This window comes from Heteronotia binoei, chromosome 4 (assembly GCF_032191835.1).
Source record: "Heteronotia binoei isolate CCM8104 ecotype False Entrance Well chromosome 4, APGP_CSIRO_Hbin_v1, whole genome shotgun sequence".
Lineage (NCBI taxonomy): Eukaryota > Metazoa > Chordata > Lepidosauria > Squamata > Gekkonidae > Heteronotia > Heteronotia binoei.
Genome location: NC_083226.1, coordinates 107,218,825 through 107,243,194, shown reverse-complemented (window position 1 = coordinate 107,243,194; position 24,370 = coordinate 107,218,825). Strand labels below are relative to the sequence as shown.

Sequence of the window (24,370 nt, the reverse complement as noted above, 5' to 3'; positions counted from 1 at the left end):
CCAATGGCTGGGACTGATGGCAGTTGTAGGCAAAAAACATCTGGAGAGCTACCGTTGGCCACCCCTGCTCTAGATTATACCATTTTAGACTGCAGGTGGGCAGACGTCACATGAATGATACAGAATAAAACAACTTGTCAGAACAAATGATGCTTTCTTTTTAACCTAGTTTGTGGTTCTGTTCTTCTAACAGTCGAGTGTTTCCGTGCTGCATGCAATCTCCTGCTGGCACAAGAAGCATTTTGCACTGGAGAAAGACACTACTGTTAGAAGAACAGAAGAACCTTTGGATTGAACACATTGTAACTCAGGAAGAAATTGGATTTATACACTGCCCTTCATTCATAGTGGCTTACAATCTTCTTCCCTTCCTCTCCTTACAACAGGCACCCTATGAGGTTGGTGGGGCTGAGAGAGCTCTGAGAAAACTGCTCTTAAGAGTAACAGCTCTGAGAGAACTGTGATTGACCCAAGGTCACCCAGCAGCTGCATATGGAGTGGGGAATCAAAATCTGTTCTCTAATCTGGGAGAACCAATTTTGAGTCCACACTCCTAATCACTACACCAAACTGGCCATCTACTGTGAGAGAGCGACTGTGGTATAGTGGTTAAGACTATTGGATAACTTTGTGCCAATAGAGTTGCTGTGAGGATAAATTTTTAAGGAAGAACTGTATACACAGCCTTGTGTCCCTTGGAAGAAATATAGAAGTGTACTAAATAGCACAAAAAAAGTTTAATTCTACATATATGTGTGTGTTCTATTAAAACATTTTGCATAATTTTTCTATATAATGAAGCAGCAACACCTCTTCCCTGCCATTTCTTTAGGTGTAAGTCTATGCAATCTTGGAACCAGAAGTATTGGGAACAGTGTTATCGGAAAGCCTACTAAAATGAGCCAGAAAATGAACAATGCCATTCTCCACCAAGAATTCAAATGCTATTTTCCATCCAGTTAATGTCTTGAGAGGAATGGCCATTAATTGTAAAATCTACTCTGTAATTTGAGGCTATTATGTTAAAATGAACCAAACATGTGTCATTTATAATCTCACATTCACACTTCCAGGAGCTGAGGTTCAACACACCAGTTCTTTGTACTGATGCCTTTGCTCCTCTTCTCACTAAGCTGCCACTCCTAATTTGCAAAATAAAGTCACAGCAAGTTATAATTAGTACTTGCTGCCCTGTCAACCAATTAAATGTAATAAAAAGCTTTCAAGGAGTAAATGCTAACGTGGGTTTAAAGCTTGTATTTTGAAATGCATGTGTGCCATGCCCCTCCTCTGAACTTATTTCTCAGGTGATTATTTGTATACCTTTAGACTCAAATCACCAATGTCAGATCTGAGTAGATGTTTACAGTAAAATACTCACCCTAATGATCCCCAAGAATATGCAACAATTGCTGATGAAATTATGGAGACTGTTCATTTAGTGGCAAGCATTGCTTCAGCTCTTTTGCAATACTCCTGCCATATTTGTGAGTTTCCTGCATTGTGCAGGGGGTTGGACTAGATGACCCTAGAGGTCCCTTCCAACTCTATGATTCTATGTTCATTTGTTCATTTATTCCCTTTACTTTAAAAAAAAGTAGCTCAAAGATCTTATCTTGAAATACTTTGTCCATAGATGGCCACTCATTAGAACAAGTTAAGGTGTTTAAATACTTAGGAGCTGTTTTTCATTCTTCAAGCTCCTGGATTGTCCATCTGTCCAAGACTAAGGAATCAGGACAAAAATCAGCCTTAGTCACAGATTCTTTCATAACAAAGGAGAAGCTCACATTCCCTATGCCTTGAAGGTTTTTAAGGGCAAGATACCACAGCTTCTATATGTTGCACTTGTAGCCCTCTATAAGAGCTACTCCAAATTAGAGGCAGTTCAAACTAAATTTCTTAGATCACCATTAGTAGTACCAACATGTGTTCCTAATGCTCTCCTCAGGTTAGAGGTGGGACAAATCTCATTGGAAACTCGAGCCTGGTTTTATGCCATATGCACATGGCTTAAATATTTTTTCTGCAGGACTAGCTTCCTTAATCCTTTCAGATAATTTTCAATCTGATTGAGTTTCAACCATCTAACTCAAATGATCATCACTGGGCTTTTCCAAAGCTGCATTTTTACATCTCAGATACAAAAGAGCTAAAGAAATAATCAAACAGAGGTTATGGGATACCCCCTTCCAAAGCTCATTCCAGAGTCTCATACTCTTGGGTCCCCTGTGCAAGCACCAGTCGTTTCCGACTCTGGGGTGATGTTGCTTTTACAATGTTTTCACAGCAGACTTTTTTACGGGGTGTTTTGCCATTGCCTCCCCCAGTCATCTATGCTTTCCCCCCAGCAAGCTGGGTACTCATTTGACTGACCTCAGAAGGATGGAAGGCTGAGTTAACCTCGAGCCAGCTACCTGAAAACCCAGCTTCCACCGGGGATCGAACTCAGGTCATGAGCAGAGCTTAGGACTGCAGTACTGCAGCTTTTACACTCTGCACAATGGGGCTCTCTTGGGTAGCAGGAAGCAAAACACAAAATTTTATGCCTCCTAATTATTTTATCTCATTGGAATGTCCAAAGTATCAAAGAGCCTTTATCCTAGCCCAGCTTAATGCTCTCCCCCTGCCGTTCTTGAGGGGAGATATGCTGAAATATATACTGCTTCTGCCCATGCCAATCAGGTCTGACAATCAAGCATGTTCTCCTACTCTGTCACTTTTAGTAAGAGATTTGGGAAATAATATTGCTCCAATTATAGCACCTCACTTGGGTAGAACAAACCAATTCTGCTCTGCTGTTCTCCTAGCAGACTGTTGTAAAGAAACTACTGCCAAGGTAGCAAGGTTTTGTACGTGGGCTATTTTAATTAGGCATAGATATTAACTTTATCTAATTTGACTTATTTTATAAATTTTAAAAGTCTATACATTTAATAATTGCTTATTTTAGTCACATATGTCTGGATGTAGTTATTGAGTATATTGTATACTTGTTTTAATTTTGATCTTGGATCATTAAACAAATGAAATTGTTAAACAAAAGAAGTTCAAGGGCATTTATTACTTAATTGTGCAGATGGACTCACCCAGCTATACTGCATGAATTGGGAGGAATGGATCAGCATTTTAAAGCTGGACAGAAGGAAGAATTGGAGAGAAAATGGAGCCAACAGCCAAAACCACTTTCAAAACTAACCAAACCTGTTTTTCTGTTAGTCAGAAGGCACTGGGGGAAAGGAGTACCCTGCACTGTCTGCCCTGCTTGCAGTCTCTTAGACCACACTAATCCATGATAAGCAAAATGACTCTTCGTTAAAAGAAACATAGAAGGCTGCTTATGAGGCAGTAAGCTGAATTTTTACCACCAGCATCTAACAGATGATTCAAGCAGCTACACAGAAAAAGTTATTACTAAGCAGATGCTTTGGGTGGGAGGTAGGAGCAGAGAAACTTACAACAGCCCTAGCAAAGCTCATGCCAGATGCTGCTAATGACAGTTCTAGGTATTAAGTGCATGCAGAATTGCATTCCAGCTACTACAGAACCTCTCAGTGCTGTATTCATTGCAGCATTCTACTTCCCACAAATATTTAAAATAGATAACTGGCCCCTGAAACAAAGGCGTTATTCAGCAAACAAAACTATAGCCTAAAAGACTCCATTAAAATGATGAAAATCTTTTAATTTTTTATTCAGATATAATTGTACGGACACGTGTATATACAAATACAGATCTTATGGGTTTGTTTCATTTTTACAATTTCTGTAAAGATCATATAATGTAAGCATTTCAAAAACAGCACTCAATGAATAAGTGCAAAGAAACTGCAAAGCAGGGCAGTACAAGCACAGGACCACACTGAGCTGGACTTTCATACCCAGAAGGATACACAATTAGTGGCTTCAATGGGGTGTCAAGAGTAAGTATGGAAAGTAGATTTTGTAGACTCATGGGTAACCTCCAACATGCCAGCATCTATTAAACTGTACAGACAATGGCAGCACGTCTATTGTAGGGAGATTTGTCTCACATCCGAAAAACTCAGGGGTGAATGCATGGGAAAAACTTGGTAATGCCAAATCAGAAACAGATCTGTTCATTCACTGCTCCAAACTTAAAGGGGTGGGAGAGAAAAAGGAGAACTTGCAGGGCTGAGACAGAGAAATGGGGAAAAAGATTCAGTGCTGGGAAGTGATAAAGTAAAACTGGTAAACAAACACAAACACAATCTGACTGCAGTATGAATTAATTCCATATTTTTAAGAACTTCCAAAACTGATACAGCCACTGCTTTTAAAAAGCAACTAATATGAGATCAGTTAAAAACGTTCTCTCATCAGCTACTATTTCTTTCCCTCTGTAGTGGTTATGAGGAAAGAAAATTATATGCCTCCTAAACATTGCTTATTGGTGTGGGAAAATCAAGTCATATAACACAAGATGCTGGCAAGGCCTCTTTTGAAACAAACTGTTGACAAAAGGGGGGGGAAACGTACTAGAAAAGAAATATATATATATAAAGAAAATTATTCTTAGAAGGATCAGTGATTGAATCCCAAAGGATCTGAGAACTAACAAGCTATTAAAAACCCAACTCCAAATGAAAAGGTTAACCCTAAAAACCCCAGAACTCCAACATCAGACCATCAACATTGAGGACAAAACACTAGTCGTCAAATGCCACACTGCTCTGAATCCTGACATTGTGAAATCTTGAGTCTAGGTAAATGGGGAAGTCCCGCATGGTTGACACATTATTGCCTCTTATCATTCAGTTCTCAGTAGCCACGATGAATGTTTTGGTCGTATTATCAGTGGGTGTATTTTTAAATTTATTTTTTAGTATCATGAAAGTCTATTTTTTTCACTTACAAAAGACATACGAATCAAATTAATACTTTATTATCAAACACTATATACAACAGAGGTTGCTAATAATACAGAATTTAAAGAACATAGCATTTTTTTCTGTTTTACTTTGTCTTTCCTTTGCCATCCGAGAAAGTACAGTACAAAACAATATTTCTAAACTAACATGAAAGGTTACCTTGTTGTCTATTAAAGGATACACAGTATCCACCAAACAGATTGATGCTTATTTCCCCGCTTTCCTTTGCAAAGCCCTTGGCAAATCAGGAGTGGGGTACACAAGGCAGACTTGCCAGGACTGAAGGGTCGCTGTGGTGATGGTGGTGGAATCTTGCTTTTCAGACTGGGGGAAGAAGGACTTTGTAAGCTTGGACACTGACACCTTTTTCAAGTTTTGGGACTCAAGACAAAACACACACATACACACCAGAGAGATTCACAAAGCTGGAAACATTTCTTGTTCAATGTGATTGAGATTGCCTGATGCCATCAAGTACCCAAAGTGCAAGTCCTGTAAACTTACTACCCCCAAGGCTTTTATTTTATGCAACAAAGCAGCTCACCTTTTCACTGTAAAATAGTGTCACTTTTACTCATTGGATCAGCAATCACACTGTGCCAAAGTAAAAGGTCGAATTCATTGTGGTGAAAATTTATTTGTTAAAAAGCATGCTCTTGAAACAATGTAAGTTTGTGAGTCTAGGCTTTTATTATTTGTAAATAGTGGGGAACCTACTACAGTCATTGTTAACATACCAAAGGAATACTTTCTCATGTTTGTGACTGATATGCTATCTTCACAGAAATGCAACCTATAGTTCCCTCCACCCCTAGCTGTGTATGTGCATCAAGCAAACCTATCGGCTAGAGGTTTATCTATTGTATTGTGACAAAAATATGGTCATCCTTCAGTGTAGATTGTGACCTTTTTTTGTTTTTGTTTATGTGCAATATCATTACCTCTTTGCAACCCATCCTGTATGGTATCAGGCAAGCCCAGCATGCCTTAATATCACTTTTTCTCTTGCCGCTAGTTTTGGATCCTGAAATTCTTCAACTTTAGAAAACTACTTTCCTCTCATAAAACAAAGAGACATTCACAGAATGCTGTCCATTTGCAACATGATTTAGAATTAAGTTATACTTTTGTCATCTTGTCAAAATCCTACTTGGAGTGGAATCTAACCCACTGTTCTAACATTTTGTTCTCAACAGTTTTAGGGCTAAAACCAGCCTTATTAAACAGGGGCTCTCATGGAGCCTCCTCTTCAGCCTCTTTAAGTAAAAATTCAGGCTACTTAGTCCTACAGAAACCTACAAGGAAAGCATTACCTGGTAAATGATATATCAGTTATGCTCTGATGCTTAAACCCGATTTCCACCCAGTAGATTAGCACCCTGTAATTTTTAACTGTCAGATGTTTCATATATTTAAATAGGACAAGCATATATACTTTCAGCATAAGGTATATCTAAATAATGCATTTTCTATTCTAGTGGATTTTTAAAAAAATATTTAAAGGTCTTTGGGAGTCCATCTAGTTTGTTTCCTGCTGACAAAGACATTGCTTCTACTTTTCATTTGTGTTGGAAATGAAAAGAAATATAAAACCAATGCCTGAATTTTCACTCCAGAGTTCAACATTTTCTCCTCTCCCTTTTCTTTTCACACCACACCTTCTATGTCCCCTTTCCAAATGCATTTTATTCCAACATTTGCCAAACTTTCAAAGGAGAAAAATCACAGGGGATTAAGTGTCTTTGTCTAGGTTTGTTCTGTTCAGTGCTGCCATCATCTTAGCATATATCATCACCCAGAGCAGTATTCAAGGCTTTTGGCTAGTGAGTCAGCCCTGGAGAAGGTCACTTTATTCTCACATGAAAGAAAAAAGCGGGGAAATGCCTCTCTGCATGTAAGGAAAAAAATATTGTAGCACCATGATGATCAGTTTCAAAAGAAAAAATAATCTGGTGTGCACAATTCATTTAGACAGATAAAAGAGGCACTCACACCCCAGTGTAGCTCCCTAAATTTGGTCTTGCTTGTATACTAGCATTCCTCAGTAGTCACTTTTTAATTTCTCCCTAAAGACAGGGCTTCTGTTGTAGAGCACAAGTTCTACTGTCAAAAATATTTTTCAAGGCAGTTGCATACAAAACAGTGTCTCTTCCCTCTTTGAAACTTGTTCACTGAAAACTTTCTGGAGAAAATGTTGTTACACTTTATCTATACTTAATATTTCCCCTCCAGTCCTGACATGATGACACAGTGCCTTGTATGATGATCTGAATGAGGAGCCATAAATATTGTATTGGAGAGTCAAAACTCCTCTTGGTTTTCCACACAACTTCCTCATTCTCCAACTGACTACATCTGCCACTATTTTTCCTTGTCCACATATAGACAATACAGTGAGCTAACGGAGGTGGTATCTTAAGAGACTGCAGAGGAAAGTAAGAATCACTAGTGTCAATATTGAAATTTGGCATTTTCATTTGGAGTCCTTTTTATTTTAGAAGGGAAGAGGGAAAGCCATATGAAAGTTTGGTAGTGGGAAGAGGATTAACTGTTCCTCTTCAGGTATTGTTCATAGTGCAGGCTGCAGATAGGAAAAGTGGTGGGGATGGGAAGAAGGAAACAAATGAACAGCTGCAAAACCAATATCAAGTCTCTTTCTTGGGATGAACAGTTAAGTGGATCTTTGATGTTCCAAGACCCTGATGTTGTCTGTGACAGGTTACTAGAATATGTGCTATAACGTCAAAAGCATTGACAGAAGGAACAGTAGGGTTGCCAAAAGCCGACTTGATATCCTTGGTGTCTGTGCTGCATTCTCACCACGGGATGGCTCAGCTGACTCATGTACAGTATCATCTGTTCAAACAGAAAACATATATTCCAATGAAGTTTTGCATCCTTGATGACGACTCAAGATTATGCCATAAACACATTTCAGCACCTTTTGTAAAACCATAGAAAATAGATCTTATGTCATTGTAGAATTTGAGAACTGTTATAGGTCATTTATTCATTAAAACGTCACCCATGTTTTGCATACTTTCCTGAACTAAGGAACTCCCATGAATATCAATAGATGAAATAGATGAATATCAATAGATGAAATGAAATGTTGGTTGAGCATGGTCACAAATCCTAGAATGCTTTCTAAGTCTCTCTCTGTCCAAGCTTCTTGTATAATGATTGAAAATATTTCCAGTGTCCATTGGTGCCTCACACAATTAACATAATATTCCCACAAGTCCAGACGTTACACTGGAAGGCTTCTAAAGAGAGAAGACTGCCTTGGTATTTAGAGATGGCCTTGCTATGTCAGCCCCACTAGTCTCTAAAAACTATATGATAGCACAGAAGTACTGGAGTTCACACAAACACTGAAGAATGCTCAAGGGAAGTCATGTGAATACATGTAGCTGCCATATACTGAATCAGACCACTGGTCCATCAAAATCTACTCAGTATGCAGGCCCTGTGAAACTTATCTAAATTCTGCAGGACTGCAAAGCAGAGCTCTTCCTTTTAGCTTTTCATTAGTTGGGTCTGTTTATGTGGGTTGCCTTTTACTTTTATTTGTATTACATTTTTAATTGACATTTTAATGTTAATAATTTAGCTGTTAGCTGTCTTGAGACTGCTTTTGCCAGAGAGCATTTTTTGCAGAGCATTTTGGCAGCAATATTCAGAAGGCTTTTGCATCTATTAAAGAAGAGTTTCAGAATGGGCTTGCTCTTACATTAAACACTTAAGTGATAAAAGAGAGAGAGAGAGAGAGCGTTTTGCCAGCAAAAGAGAATTTTGCTACTTAAATTCAGAAGGCTTTTGCATCTGGATAGGTTCAGGACTGGCTTGTTCCATATGAATTTAAACACGTAAGTGGCACTGAAAGGATGTAAATTTTTAAGGAAATGAAGAAGCTGCAGAGAGCATTTTGCCAGCCAAATCCAGAAGCTTTTACATCTGTTTAGAAAAGAAGTTTAGGATTGGCTTGCTCCCAACACAAATACTAAATTGGGGAGGGATGGTGGCTCAGTGGTAGAGCATCTGCTTGGTAAGCAGAAGGTCCCAGGTTCAATCCCTGGCATCTCCAAAAAAGGATCCAGGCAAATAGGTGTGAAAAACCTCAGCTTGAGACCCTGGAGAGCCGCTGCCAGTCTGAGTAGACAATAATGACTGTGATGGACCAAGGGTATTCAGTATAAGGCAGCTTCATATGTTCATATATTGTACAAGAGGCATATTACTTTGAAGTCCATAGGAATACTCCTGAGGAAGATTTTGACAAAATGAGCCTATATCTGGGTGCTCACTGAGATGGACTTTTCTTTGGAATATTGTAGAGTTGTACTTCTTCATAATGTGACAAACGATTTGTAAGATTCTTGATAAAAGTATTCATGATAAAAGTTTTACTAAATATGTTAGCCAGTGTATCACAGTGTTTGTTTGTATCTCCAGGCGGTGAGAAGCAGCATATAAGTGTAATAATAATGATGATGATGATGATGATAATAATAATAATAATAATAATAATACTCAGATTGCAAAGCAAATGGTCACAGGATTGCAGGGAATTATATAAACAGCTAAGCCCATCTTTCAGGTGAAAAAGACCAATGTTTCAGGATTTCATAAATGCAGACACACATCACTCACAGGCTTTGCTTTTCCCTCCTTCCTTGGCAAGACCACAGAAACACCTATCTGGGGACATCGAGCCCTCTACCCTCTCCAATCTTAGTGCCATGCTATCTGGAAAATTTTTCAGTTTCCTTTCTCAGAAACCAGACTATATTAAATGTAGCTGGTTTCCATTCAAATGTATTGTACTTTAACTCCATTCTAAATTATATTCTTGATTATATTTCTATATTTATATCAGTTGGACAAAACTGAGGATACTTAAAACTTGTGACTGTAGTTGTGAATGGGCATGACATATGTTTCTACAAACATGAGATCTTTAAAAAAAAAAACACACCAAAACATTGCAGGGATTTAAAAAAAAAATCCAAATGATAAATGGAGTGCCTTTAGCTTTAAGCAATGGATTCCATCAGTGGCTGTTGCTAGCCAACAACAGTATTCCAGGCTTGGTTTTTATAGTAGAAGTCAGTGGGTGAGGGCAGGGCCCTTTCCAGGCTTGTTTCTGGGCTTTGAGGGAGGACTCATGAGGGCCAAATAGGGTTGCCAAGTCCAATTCAAGAAATTTCGGGGGGGGGGGGAGTGGAGCCAGGAGACTCTGGGGGTGAAGGCAGGAGACATTGGGGGTGGAACTAGGAACAAAGTTGTGACAAGCATAATTCAACTTTCAAGGGAGTTCTGGCCATCAAATTTAAAGGGACCACACACCTTTTAAATGCCTTCCCTCCGTTGGAAGAGAAGCACCTTCTTTGGGGGTTCCTGGAATTGGGTCCCCTAGTCCAATCTTTTTTTGAAACTTGGTGTTTTGAGGAGAGGCACCAGATGCTATGCTGCAAATTTGGTGTCTCTACTTCAAAAAACAGCCCCCTCCCGGGTCCCAGATACCCATAGATCAATTCTCCATTATACCGTATGGAAATCGGTCTCCATAGGGAATAATGGAGTACCCAGCAACATTTCACTCCCCACCCCCGTTTTCTGATGACTCTGAAGTGGGGGGAGGGTCTCCAAACTGGGGGATCCCTAGCCCCACCTGGGGATTGGAGGAAAGGTACAAAGACCAGCCTCAGAAATAAACAAAATTAGTAGAAACTTACAACAATAGAAGTGTTTTATACAAAAAGGTGAATTCAATCACATTTGAGGTGTCAAAACACTAGAGTCTGCAAATACCCAAAGTACTAAGCACACAACGATGCTGTGTTGACAAAGTCGATTCTAAAATGGAGTCCAGTGCTCCAGTATTTCTTTTTCAGAAGAAGTGTGGAATGATGTAATGCAGCAAGGCACGAAAACGCGACAGGGTTGCGTGTAAATCCGTTTCACCCAGAGCTTCCACAAGCTTTAGAATGCCATTATACAATTTTCAATAGAGAGCAATGCTTCAGAATTCTTAGCCATCAATTCGAATTGATGGCTAAGAATTCTGAAGCCTGCTCTCTATTGAATCAATTTGAATTGATTGGTAAGAATTCTGAAGCTTTGCTCTCTATTGAAAACAGGGATTTATGTGCAACCCTGTTGCGTTTTCATGCCTTGCTGCATTACATCATTCCACCTTTCTTCTAAAAAAGAAAGACTGGAGCACTGGACTCTGTTTTAGAATCGACTTTGTCAACACAGCCCGGACCCTCATATTGAGAATTTCAGCATCGTTGCGTGCTTAGTACTTTGGGTATGGACAGACTCTAGTGTTTTACCACCTCAAATGTGATTGAATTCACCTTTTTGTATAAATACACCTCTATTGTAAGTTACTATTAATTTTATTTCTGAGGCTGGTTTTCGTGGAGGTCTTTGTACCTTTCCTCTCTCCATTTCTGCGATTCTCTGTTTGGTTGTTGTATCCCCCACCTGGAGATTGGCAACCCTAGGGCCAGGCCTGACTAGAGTTGCCAGTTCCATGTTGGGAAACACCTGTAGATTTTGTGGTGGAGTCCGAGGAAGGCAGTGTTTAGGGACGAAGAAGCCTCAGCTGGCTTTATGCAATAAAGTCCATCCTCCAAAGCAGCTGTTTTCTCCAGGTCTGTGGTGTCTGGAGTTCAGTTGTAATTCTGAGATATCTCCAGGCCCGAAAGCAGTCTCAGGGTGACTTGAAACAACCCAACTTGCATGATTCAACTAGGCCTGGCTGCTTGCCACTGTCCAATAGCAGCCACCCTATGAAAGACTGTAACCAATTTCACACTCACCTTATGCCGCTCTCATGTTCGTCTTCTCAGCGTAGCTTACTTCCGATTTCACACTATCTGCCCTGGGGCTAGGGTTGCCAAGTCCAATGTAAGAAATATCTGGGGACTTTGGGGGTGGAGCCAGGAGACATTGGGGCGGAGCCAAGAGCAAGGGTGTGACAAGCATAATTGAACTTCAAGGGAGTTCTGGCCATCACATTTAAAGGGACTGCACATCTTTTTAAATGCCTTCCTTCCATAGGAAATAATGAAGGATAGGGGCACCTTCTTTGGGGGCTCATAGAATTGGACCCCCTGGTCCAATCTTTTTGAAACTTGGGGGGTATTTTGGGGAGAGGCACTAGATGCTCTACTGAAAATTTGGTGCCTCTATCTCAAAAAACAGCCCCCCCCCAGAGCCCCCGATACCCGCTGCTCAATTCCCCATCATTCCCTGTGGGAATCGTTCATGGAGGTGCATGATGGCTGTGGGGGTGGGGCTTCTCCTGCCAGCCAGCTGGCTGGGGGAGGGGGAAAGCCTGTAAAACCGGGGGATCCCCCTCTGGGACCTGGGGATTGGGAAGCCTACCTGGGGCTGCAGCAAGTGTCAGCATTTTTGTGCAGCAAAGAGAAACTGGTTTTTTAGTGTTTTTTGTTTGCTGTATGAAAACGCTGACACTTGCTGCAGCCCTGGGGCAGACAGTGTGAAATCGGAAGGAAGCTGTGCTAAGAAGGCGAATGTAAGAGCGGTGTAAAGTGAGTGTGAAATCGGTCTGTGTGGTGTAGGTGTTAGAACTTCGGAATAGGGTCTGGGAGACTGAGGTTCAAATCCTCATCTTGCTGTGGAAGTTCACTGGATGATTATGGGTCAGTCACATACTTCCAGCCTAACCTACTTCACAGGATTGTTGTGTGGATGAAAGAGGGAGAAGGGAATATCAGCTGCTTTGGTTCCCAGTGAAGAAAGGTGGTATGTAAATGACGCTGCAGCGGATGATGGGAGGCAGATAAAAGGTTGGTGAATAGCTGAGGAGAGAATGAGGCAGGGAAAAGGAAGTGGGAAGGAGATAGGATTGCCAATTCCAGGTTAGGAAATTCTTAGGGATTTGGAGGGTAGAAAGTAGGGAGGATGGAGTTTGAAGAGTGGTGGAACCTCAGAGGGGTACAATGCCATAGGCTCTACCCTATAAAGCAGCCATTTCCTCCATGTGCATTAGGGATCCCCACCTCCAGGAGGGACTGGAGATCATCCAGAATGACAACTGTTCTCCAAGTGATCAGTTCTTCTGGAGCACATAGCTGCTTTTGAGGGTGGACTTTATGGCATTACACACAAAGCCCACCTTCACCAGACTCCATCCCTAAAACCTCCCCAAATCTCACCTTCGCAAAGCTTCACCCCCAATCTCTTTGCAGGTTCCCACTTGTTATATATATTTCTGTACTATCTCAACTTGCCTTCCTTTGGAGGTAGAATATTTTAAAAGATGACTATACTAATAAGTAAGTTTAAATGGGTTCACCAACTATTTAGGAAAGAAATGCATTTTTTTTTTTAATTCAATGGGTTTAGGCTAGGAAAAAAGAAATAATTTCTGGATTTTATCTAAAGTGCACTAGGTAAATGGAATTCATAGGTTGAGTCATAAATTACATGTAGCTATTTTATTCTATTAGGGGGGAAAGTCCAAAACCAATTAAGGGTACTTCACTAGGACAAGTTAAACATCACGAAGTAGTGAGCAAGCTGCCAAGTTCACCAGAACTCTTCTTTGGATTAGACCTTAAACCAAAAAGAATGAAAGAAATATGCCTTTATGCATATAAAGTCTGTAGATTTTAAAAGCCTTAAAAATGGAGAAGAGGTATATATTCAGGTCAATTAGATTATCCTGTACTAGATTCAAAAGAATGCCAACTTTCAACAAATGCTACTGCACAAGTGAACTTAGCATGTCTGTGTAATTTTTAGATTGTTCAGTTCATATAGAAAGCACTGTAAAAATGTCAATGCCATTTGTAAAGCTCATCCTGAATGAACAACAATATGCTGTCTTCTTCTCTGTATCTTTGGGAGCATCCTCCACATGTTTATACTGGACAGGGTCCAGAAGCTCTGTTTCAGGCCAGTGTGATTCCTCTGAGACCCTTGCTGCATGTCCAAGTATTTACTCATTGAAAGGAATGGAAGTGATGACATAAGAACATAAGAGAAGCCATGTTGGATCAGGCCAACGGCCCATCAAGTCCAACACTCTGTGTCACACAGTGGCAAAAAATTTTATATACACACATACACTGTGGCTAATAGCCACTGATGGACCTGTGCTCCATATTTTTATCTAAACCCTTCTTGAAGGTGGCTATACTTGTGGCCGCCACCACCTCCTGTGGCAGTGAATTCCACATGTTAATCACCCTTTGGGTGAAGAAGTACTTCCTTTTATCCGTTTTAACCTGTATGCTCAGCAATTTCATTGAATGCCCACGAGTTCTTGTATTGTGAGAATACATAATGTGTTCATGCTCCAGAATTTAGGAGTTGTAAAAAAACAACCAGGTTGTCCATCCTTTCTTTAATGACATAGGAGAGAAAATTTATATATATAATTACCTTGTTTGAAATCAGAATAGGAACCTGCAATGTTTGATAGATTATTTGGGCCAACGGAAATTTCTATAGCTATGAAGAATTGTGTAACTAGATCAATTTAGGCTTGGTTTCCCAAACAGCAAATCTCATGCCAGTGATAACCACTGTGATAATGTGCATGAGCGACAAAATTTTGTGTTTTTTCTTTTGAAAACTGTATGGAAGCAATGCTGCTGTATTTAATACTGTTTTACAGTGCAGGTGTTTAATTAATGTTATTTATTTTTGTGATCAAATTTAATTCTATCTTGTTACTTAGAGCTTGTGGAAGTTTAAGGTAAAACATCTAAAATAAATGTAATTGAGGGGACATTCCAAAGTAGAAAACTACTAGTCAAAAAGAATGGGAGAAGAGGGAAGAAGGAAAAAAAAAAACTACTGCCAAAAAGCTGCTGTTTGGAATCTGGCCTATGGCTGCCAGTAACACTAGCAGAATGCATGCATGTCAACTAGTAATTAAAATCTGTTGTAGTATGTTTTGGCAGCTACATAAATATAAAGGCACTGTTTGGTATATATTACAGTTATTCTAACCACAGCTACTGTGAGCCCTTGTACAATTTAAGTTCATAGTGAGAATTGTGGGAATTTAAATACAAGGTATTTTCTTTGTGAAGCATTATTTTTTTCTGCTGCTCGGATGTTCTTCTGTTTTAAAAAAGAAATGTTTGGAAGCAAAAGTTACATAGAATTATGTACTGAAGAATGTATAATGTACTGGCCACTGTGCGCTGTGAGTGACTTTGACTTGTCTCCATCCCATATCCTTTGTAAGAGAAAACAGGAAAACATAGAAAACATAGATGTAGTACAAAGACATGCATATTATTACACATTTAAGGCAGCATGCAACCAAATGATCCCTGCAGAATGTTAATAGTAAGCTGTTAGAAATGTGTAACTTATTAGCAAATGGTATTTTCTTAAGTAATACTGTGAAACTGTTCTGTTGTTAAAAGAGGCAGTGTGAATTTTCAAATAATATTGGTATTATTGCCATTTTTCTACCATGCCACTGGAGAACTTTGATAATTTTTAAAATATACTTCCTACTGCAATTATTGATTAAGAAAAGAGTCCTCAAGAGCCCTTGGAGGTGTGTGTGATGCGGGGGCGGGGGACAGGGGAAATTACAGAAGCCAAAAGTAAGTGTGCTGAAAACTCCTCTATTGCCTATGCAAATCCTCCACAATTTCAGCAGCGAAAAATGCAAAACAGAGTACTTGCTGTATGGATGTAGCCTGAACTTCAAAGCTGGTTGAATATCTTTTTGTAGGACTGCCCTGCCATAGAAGTTATTTGAAAAGATTGACTCCATGGGTACCATGAAAATCCCTCTTGCAAAAGAATCCCTAGTATCGGCCTTAATGTGTTTTTACTGAGAGAATACCTGTAAACAGATCCAAGTGGGCAGCTGTGTTGGTATGAAGCAGTAGAGCAAAGTTTGAGTCCAGTGGCACATTTCAGACCAACAAAAGTTTAATCAAGGTGTGAGCTTTTGTGTGCAGGCACACTTCTTCAGATACATAGAAATGGCAGTTAATGTTTCATATTTATAGGCAGATACCTCTATATAGGTGAACAGCAAGTTAGCATATAACTTAATGAAGATATTTTGACATATGCAAAGACAAAACAGTAATAACAAGCTAAGTTTATTGGTTACAATATGTTTGGATTTAATTATGGCAAACACAGTGCACTAATATGTCAAAGTAAGAGACTAATGTGCAAAAGTATCTTTCTTAATCATTAAGAGTAATTGAGACTTTTCTGTTATACTCCATTTGCCTCTTCTCAAGCTGACAGCACCCGTTCTTTTGAAGTGGGGTGTTGTGTTATGTCAGAAGAACACAGTCCAATATTCATTGCGTTACCTTACATTCACTACTGCAATATTCTATTCCAGAAAATAAATAACACTAAAATATAGAAGATGTTTAGCCCTTCTGATGAGAAAACATATGTAAGGACAGAATCAGTTTAGCATATTAATGAGATAAAACACAAATATCTCTATTAAGTCCATGCACGGGGGAGGAGGTTGTTCCAAGTTTTGTAATAACCTGTAGTTCAGCAATTTCCCTTTCCAGTCTGTTCTTGAAGTTCCTTTGCAAAGAAACAGCTACTTTGAGGTCACTCACTGAATGTCCTGGAATGCAAAGTGTTCTACTACAGGTTTCTCAGTCTTGTGATTCCTGATGTTAAATTTGTGTCCATTTATCCTTTGGCATAGGGTTTGTCCTGTTTACCCTAGGTACAGAACTGAAGGGCACTGTTGGCATTTAATGGTATATACAACGTTAGAAGATGAGCAAGTAAATGAGTCTGAGATGGTGTAGTTCAGGGATGTTGAACTCATTTGTTATGAGGAACAGATGTGACATAAATGAGACCTTATCGGACTGGGCCATGTGTGTAATAAAATGTAATGTCAGGTTCGTTGTTGTTCAGTCACACAGTCGAATTCGACTCTTTGTGACTCCATGGACAAAGTCATGCCAGGCCCTGCTGTCTTCCACCATCTTCCGAAGTCTGCTCAGATTTGTATTTGTTACATCAGTAACACTGTCCACCCATCTTATCTTTTGCCACCCCCTTCTTCTTTTGCCTTCTGTCTTTCCCAGCATCAGGCTCTTCTCCAGTGAGTGCTCCCTTCTCATTTAATGACCAAAGTATTTGAGCATCAACTTCAGCATCTGACCTTCCAGGGAACAATCAGGGTTGATTTCCTTTAGAATTGACTGATTTGATCTTCTTGCAGTCCAAGGGACTCTCAAGAGTCTTCTTCAGCACCACATCTCAAAAGCATCTATTCTTCTGCGTTCGGCCTTCCTTATGGTCCAGCTCTCACAGCCATACATTACTACTGGGAATACCATCGCTTTGACTATACGGACTTTTGTTGGCAGGGTGCTGTCTCTGCTTTTTATTATACTGCCCAGGTTCGCCATAGCTGCCCTCCCAAGGAACATATTTTAATTTCATGGCTACAGTCACCATCTGCAGTGATCTTGGATCCCAGAAATGTGAAGTCTGTGACTATTTCCTTGTATCCCCTTCTATTTACCAAGGTGTGATGGGGCCGGATGCCATGATCTTAGTTTTTTTGATGTGAGTTTCAAGCCTACTTTTGTGCTCTCCTCTTTCACCCTCAACAAGAGGTTCTTTAGGTCCTCCTCACTTTCTGCCATTAGAGTGGTGTCATCTGCATATCTGAGGTTGTTGATGTTTTTCTCGGAAATCTTAATTCCGGTTTATGCTTCTGTGATGGAATTGGAAGGGTTAATAGAAAAGCTAAGGACTCAGGGAGTCTGAGTCATGTGATCTGAGGGTGGAGGCCGGAGTGCTCGGAACTCTCAGGATGAGTGAGTGACAGATAATGGCTGTAGAGTCAACTGTCATGAACTGTCAGAGGGAGACAGTGGAAGTGAGCAGTGATGGCCAGCAGGAGAGCTGAAGAGAGAGCTGATACAGAGAGCTATGAAGAGACTTCTGGTAAAGTGAAGCTCGCTGTTAGTTCTGTGGAGACAGCCAGGTGGCTGAGAGTGACAATCGAGTGTCACAGTGAAAGACCTGAGTGGTCACAGAAATATTTACACTACTCTTAAGAATTAAGAAGGTCGCTGAGGGAGAGATGTGGGTCTGAGGGAGTCAGGAGGGCTGGGAGCAGACACACCAGTCGACTCAAGAGACCAGACACGTAAAGCCCAAGAGGCCAACCTAATTAGAGTTTGGAGAGTGAAGAAAATAAGAACTGTGGACCCTGAGATACCTCAGTGAACCTCTGTATTGTAAAGCCTGAACTGTTTAGCAACTGTTATTCATCCAAGATACAAAATAGCCTATGTAAATACATCCCTTCCTCCCAGCTGGAGACTGTATGTAAATAAAAATCTGGTGCCTGAGTATTTGGAATCAGCAGCAAATCAGCAGTGGTCCCTGACATACATAGTTATCAGTCTATCTGAAAATAAAAGAAAACCCCGAAGAGACTAGAAATCCTTATTATACCCACCCCCTTTTACTCAGTAGTCTTGAGGTAAAACCAGTGAGGAAGAAACAAAAGCTGCTAGAGGGGCTGGGGTCGCCATAAGTCGCCTTAAGGGGTGCAGGGCAGTGATAGCTTCATCCAGGCCAGCATTCTGCATGATGTATTCTGCATATAAATTAAATAAGCAGGGTGACAATATACATCCTTGTCGAACTCCTTTTCCTAGTCTAAACCAATCAGTTGTTCCATATCCCGTTCTGACAGTTGCTTCTTGACCCTTATACAGGTTTCTCAGGAGACATGTGAGGTGGTCTGGTACTCCCATCTCTTTAAGGACTTGCCACAGTTTGTTGTGATCCACACAATCAAAGGCTTTAGCATAGTCAATGAAACAGAAATAGATGTTTTTCTGATACTCCTGTGCTTTCTCCATAATCCAGCAAATGTTGGCAATTTGATCTCTAGTTCCTCGACCTCTCTGAAACTCAGCTTGAACTTCTGGTAGTTCCTGAACTATATACTGCTGAAGCCTAGCTTGTAGGATCTTTAACATGACCTTGCTGGCATGTGAAATGAGTGCAATGGTGCGATAGTTTGAACATTCCTTGGCATTACCCTTCTTTGGGATTGGAATATAAACTGATCTTTTCCAATCCTGTGGCACTGTTGCGTTTTCCAGATTTGTTTACATAATGTGTGCATCACTAACAGCATCATCTTTTAGGACTTTGAATAGCTCAATTGGGATATCGTCATCTTCACTCGCTTCGTTGTTAGTAATGCTTTCTAAGGCCCATTTGACTTCACACTCCAGGATGTCTGGCTCAAGGTCAGCAATTTCATTGTCATGGTTGTCAAGGACATTGAGATCCTTCTTGCCAGGTAGCCTGTGCTAAACTTATTCACATATATTCTTACGTATATATTCTCAATAAGGAGAGCTAAACATCGAATATATTTGAGTGTATTTCGTTTTTTGGAATAGTATATTGGAATAGTGAATGCAATGTAATACAATGAATATTGGAATGTGTTCTGACATAACATAGCACCTCACCTCAAAGGAAAGGATGTTGTTTTTCTCCTTTTCTTTTCTAAATGAGATGTACAAAATTTTAAATGTTTATGATGATTTTTACAAAAGGGTTACTTCAATATCTACAATAGCAGGAATTACAGCTACTCTACATCTTTATAGAACTGTGGCCTTGACTAAGTACTGGACAACAGTTTTCCTTTACTGGTTGTGGTTGCTACTCCTTCAAGATGGATTAAACATTATATTATAAGACCCTGATTATAAACCAGAAGTCTTAATAAGGACAGCTACAGAATTTACTGTGTGATTATTGTAAACAAAAACAGTATGTGGGAAAGAGAGGGAATAGGTTGATAGTTTCCATGATATTTAAAACAACATCCAGAGAAGAATTTAAATTCACTAGATGAAAGGAATGGGTTTAATATTACAAAACTCTTACGTAGCATAAAACTAATTAAGCAAAGTGTCACAGTTAGTAGATGCTACAGAAATTTCTTTTCTTTCTTTTCTTTCAAGCATTTCTTCTGCAACAGGCACTTTAATCCATTTATGTGGCTGTCTCTGTGGCCTCAATACTACACAGAGTCAAGGGTACTGAACTCTGTACTGGATTATGGTTTCTCTGTGTGTTATTACTCGATGGGATGACTCTTTGGACTGCTTTCTTCTCTATTAAGACTGGTATTTTCTAATATTCTATGCTGTAATACTGGCATTCTATAAATAGGTGCCACTAGATAGCTGTCTGCACAATTCATTGTAACACAGTGGCCTTAGGGCTAGTGTAGAAGTAATCTTCTCCATTTTTGTGTATGAATTCTTTCTACCCTTGCCAACTGTCCTTAACAATGATTATATAGTTTATATCAGCACCAGTTTTCACCATGGGGCTTATTAACAAGTGATGCTTAAGATGGAACCATATGCCAAGTCTAAAGAAAACAGACAATGTAGGGGGGATTTCATATGTAATCAAGAAATGCTTGGGGCCCAGGGGGATTAGTAATCACCTGGCCCATTTATCATCTTTTAAGTGAAGTTAACAATGTATGTTACATTTACATTTCCCATAGCAGCAAATCACAAACAGTAATGTACAGAAGATACAGGTACCCTTCAAAACATTCTGGTCCTTCATTAATTCCTTTGTTAAAATGAGTCTCTTCAGATCTACAGGGAAAAAACCTTTTTTTTTACACTGACAAGCAACTACAGGATGAAGTCAGAACATTACAATGAGAGAAAACCTTCAATGAAAAAAGGCTATTTCCAAGTTTGCAGGAGTCATTTTCAATCATATAACTTTGAATAAATATGATCAAAGACCTATAAATCTGTATGCTATTTACTGGGGAATGCTTACAGCTTAAGTAAATGTCCACAGAGATATGCAGACACTTTTGCTTTTAAAAATCCATTAATTACTTCACTATAAAAATAGAACTGGGAAAAAATCCTAGTTCACATCAGACACAAGTATACTCTGAAATAAACAACAAAAAAACCTCTCAAAGCTTATTAGAGATTTGCTTGCAAAAAAAACAAAGATTGTTTGGAAAACATGGCTGCCTGTAAACAGGCAACAGTGTGCATATATGACTTCATGCACACATGCAACATCTATATATACATGTATTTTATTTGTGTTACCCAGCCAAAGTTTTGTACATTAAGGCCTATTGATTTCAAATGCAGAAGAGAGAAACATCTGTTTAATTAAGTCCTACCAAAACTAGTGAGATATAAAAGTTTCATTTGGTATGACCATTTCTCAACACTGCAGCACTTCCAAATATGTATACATATTTATATAAACATCTAACGTAAGGCATTCTGTAGATGTATACACATGTGCTTTGTGTATATGTATGTGCTTGAACATGCAACCATTTTCACTAAGCTCAGTCTGAAAAGTAACATGCTTATTAAGATATATCTGGAGAGTTACCTGGAGAACCTGCATGAATACTGCAAAACAGTCTTTCACTCAGGATATTAGTTTTACTGTCCAGAGGGTCAGATAAATACATGGTAATAAGCACATTCCAATTTTAAAACTTGCAATGATTTAATTCTACAGATATGAACTTAAGATACCTGATCCAGAATTATGACTAAAAATGATTTATTTTTTTTTTAGAAAGGTGCACCTTGACTATATTAAGTAAGATACTGGGCAACGGGGCAATTTTTTTCTTTAGAAAAACACTACATTATCTGTTGTGTTATGTGTAAAGTGCGGACTATGCACTAGCTTAAATACTTTCTACAAAGATACAGTAAATATGTGAAGGAACAGTACTTCATTATATATCTACACATTTTCTCTCAAACATTTACACTCTATATTAATATCATGGTCCAAAAATGGGGATAGAAATGGGGATAAATATAAAATAAATAATAAATAAACTTTTTATTTATACCCCGCCCTCCCCGCCTAGGCAGGCTCAGGGCGGCTGATACAAGAATCACTTGATTTTTAAAACTGGGATGTCATGTTTAAGTAAATCATTTGTCATGGGAGAAAAAGCTTACTTTGTCTTCCATTCATTACTAAGAATACTAGCACTAGTAAATAAGATATACCATAAGCAATATTAGCACTGCAAGAAATGAACAAAAGCAGAGTCATTTTATCAAGCAAACCATGCAGAGAGGAAGAGGGGAAGAGAAGCAGAAGCACCAGAGGGATAGAGGCATTTGTTAACAGAGATTCTCTAAGCATACTAACCTGCTGGTTCTAATGAATTTTCTACTTTGTCGTTAACATCGAAAACACGATCATGAACACCTATAGTTTTCATACAGTTGTCTATAACAAAAATAGAGATAACAGCCAAATATGTTAGTTAGACACCCTTAAATTCCCCATTTTCCTTTTTTTGTTTTGCTTTGTTTTTTGTTCTATCTGGTTTATAATATGTTATATTATATCTTAGCCTGTGGCACTTTTTCAAATGCCAGGAAAATTGTCTTTTTGTACAACTGTCTAAGAAACAACAAGTTAGCAACTGCTATGTACTTAAAACAAATAAGAAAAAAGCTTTGTGAAAAATGATTTTAAAAAGATATGGTGGAAAAATGCCGTTATAAAGAACAGATACCACACAAGTTTTAAGAGTAAAAAAGAAGTTTTTTCTGCTGTTTATTGAACCAAATGAAGCATGCGCTATAAAAGCTACCTCTAAAGCTAGATCTACGGAACTTACTTGCAGGTCGTACAAAGACTTTCAGTTTTAGACAGGACTTTCTCCCATTATCAGGTATTGCAGATGCTGTCAGAAAGAAAGAAAGAAGAAACATGTATTAACATTTGGTTCTTTGGGCATAATATTTTTCTTTCTCGAAAGTAACATATATAAAAGAAAATTAATTAAAGCAGGGATATTTGCAATAGCATATGAATTTCAAGATAACACTATATTTTTAAAAGAAATAAAATGTGGAAACACTGGTGCAACAACTGTTCAAGTTAACAACTGCTGTGTGCAATTCACCTATAACAATCTTGCTCTTAGACTACAAAACAGAATCCTGATCAGTTTGTACAGTCTTGTAATTAGGTACAGCAGGGGTGTTGAGCTCATTTGTTAGGGGGGCAGATCTGACACAAATGGGACTTTGTGGGACCAGGCCATGTGTATCATAAAATGTAATGTGAGGTAGTGGAGATACAAACTTTATAAAGGACAAAGACAAAGACAATTAAAGATATTATTTTTTAACTTAAAAGAGAAACATGTTTAAAACTTTTGCAATATTTTGTTTAAAATGGAAAGGTGGAGGTATAGTGGGATTGGGCATTGCAATTTTTAAAATAAAACATCAAGAAAAAGCACAAAGATCATAGCAGAAACTAAAATTATGAAATGCTCTGAGCCTAGGAAAAAAATGAAATGGCACTGCAAGCTTCTCTCTCCACCTCCCCCCCTCCGGGTCTACTCAGATTGTCATTGGCTCTCCATTGTAATATTGCCCTTTGACTGTGGGTTCCCAGATTAGAGTATTCACTAGGTCAGGTCCATTGAGCAGAGACAAGCTGGCTCAAAGCATCAACCTTTTATTTGCAAGGACACAACTACAGGAAACATGAGCTTCAGTTGTCTATAAAGGAACACTGAAAGTGGAACTGTCTCCACTCCACTGAAACACATTGCTGCACAGATCCCAGTAGGCAGCCGTGTTGGTCTGAAGCAATAGAACAAAGCAGTAGAAGTGCACCTTTAAGCAGAATTCATCAGACAAAATGGGAATGGGAAGCAGCAGTTCTTCATATAATCATGATTCCACACTGCCCACTTATATTAAGAATTGCTGCTTGCCATTCCCATTTTGTCTGATGAAGTCTGCTTAAGAGCATACGAAAGCTTACATTCTAAATAAAACTTAATTGGTCTTAAATGTGCACTTGTCTACTGCTTTTTTACATTGCAGTACAGAGAAATTTGGAAGGGAAACATGGAATGGATTTTCCATTAAGGTCTCTGGGTCCTATCCAACTGGACACAGAGACCTTAATGGAAAATCCATTCCATGAAGCTTTGCTTCCTGCTGTAGCCTGCAAAGAGAAGGCAGAAAAGGCAGGGAACTGAAAGAGCTAGGAACTTTGGCAGCCTCAGAGCTTGAAACGGTGAGGGAGCTTGATTAAAGCCCTGGGCAGGTCAGTTCTGGTCTGCGGGCCAAACATTTGACACCCCTGCTGTAGGGGAATCAGGGGCCAAATTTTCTATTTCATTTTTTCCCTTCAACTTCAAACAAACAAACAAACAAACAAACAAAAAACCTCCTCAGAGCTGCTGTTTGCCCCACTGGGGAAAAGCACTAGCAAAATACCAGTAACATATATTGTCTCCAGTTGGTTAAGTAACAGTTTCAATGGCCATTTGAGATACAGAAAATGGTGAGCATGGCGGAGAAAGGTTATTCTCCTTTGTCTCCCCTGCCATTTACCAATACTTGGCCATCAATTACAGA

At 39.1% G+C, this 24,370-nt stretch overlaps 1 protein-coding gene across 2 annotated transcripts in view; it reads right to left on the bottom strand.

Annotated features, from left to right (window-relative positions):
* Positions 1-7,355: 7,355 nt before the first annotated feature.
* Positions 7,356-24,370, bottom strand: part of EFNA5 (ephrin A5) — a 397,946-nt gene continuing 380,931 nt past the window's right edge. The window contains exons 3-5 of one of the 2 annotated variants that reach the window (XM_060235626.1): positions 22,606-22,671; positions 22,128-22,208; positions 7,356-7,748 (exon numbers count right to left, since the gene is read on the bottom strand). In XM_060235626.1, coding sequence (XP_060091609.1) covers positions 7,627-7,748; positions 22,128-22,208; positions 22,606-22,671 — 269 coding nt within the window. In that variant the 3' untranslated portion in view covers positions 7,356-7,626. The remainder of the gene's footprint in view (positions 7,749-22,127; positions 22,209-22,605; positions 22,672-24,370) is intronic. The other variant, XM_060235627.1, reaches the window with a different exon arrangement.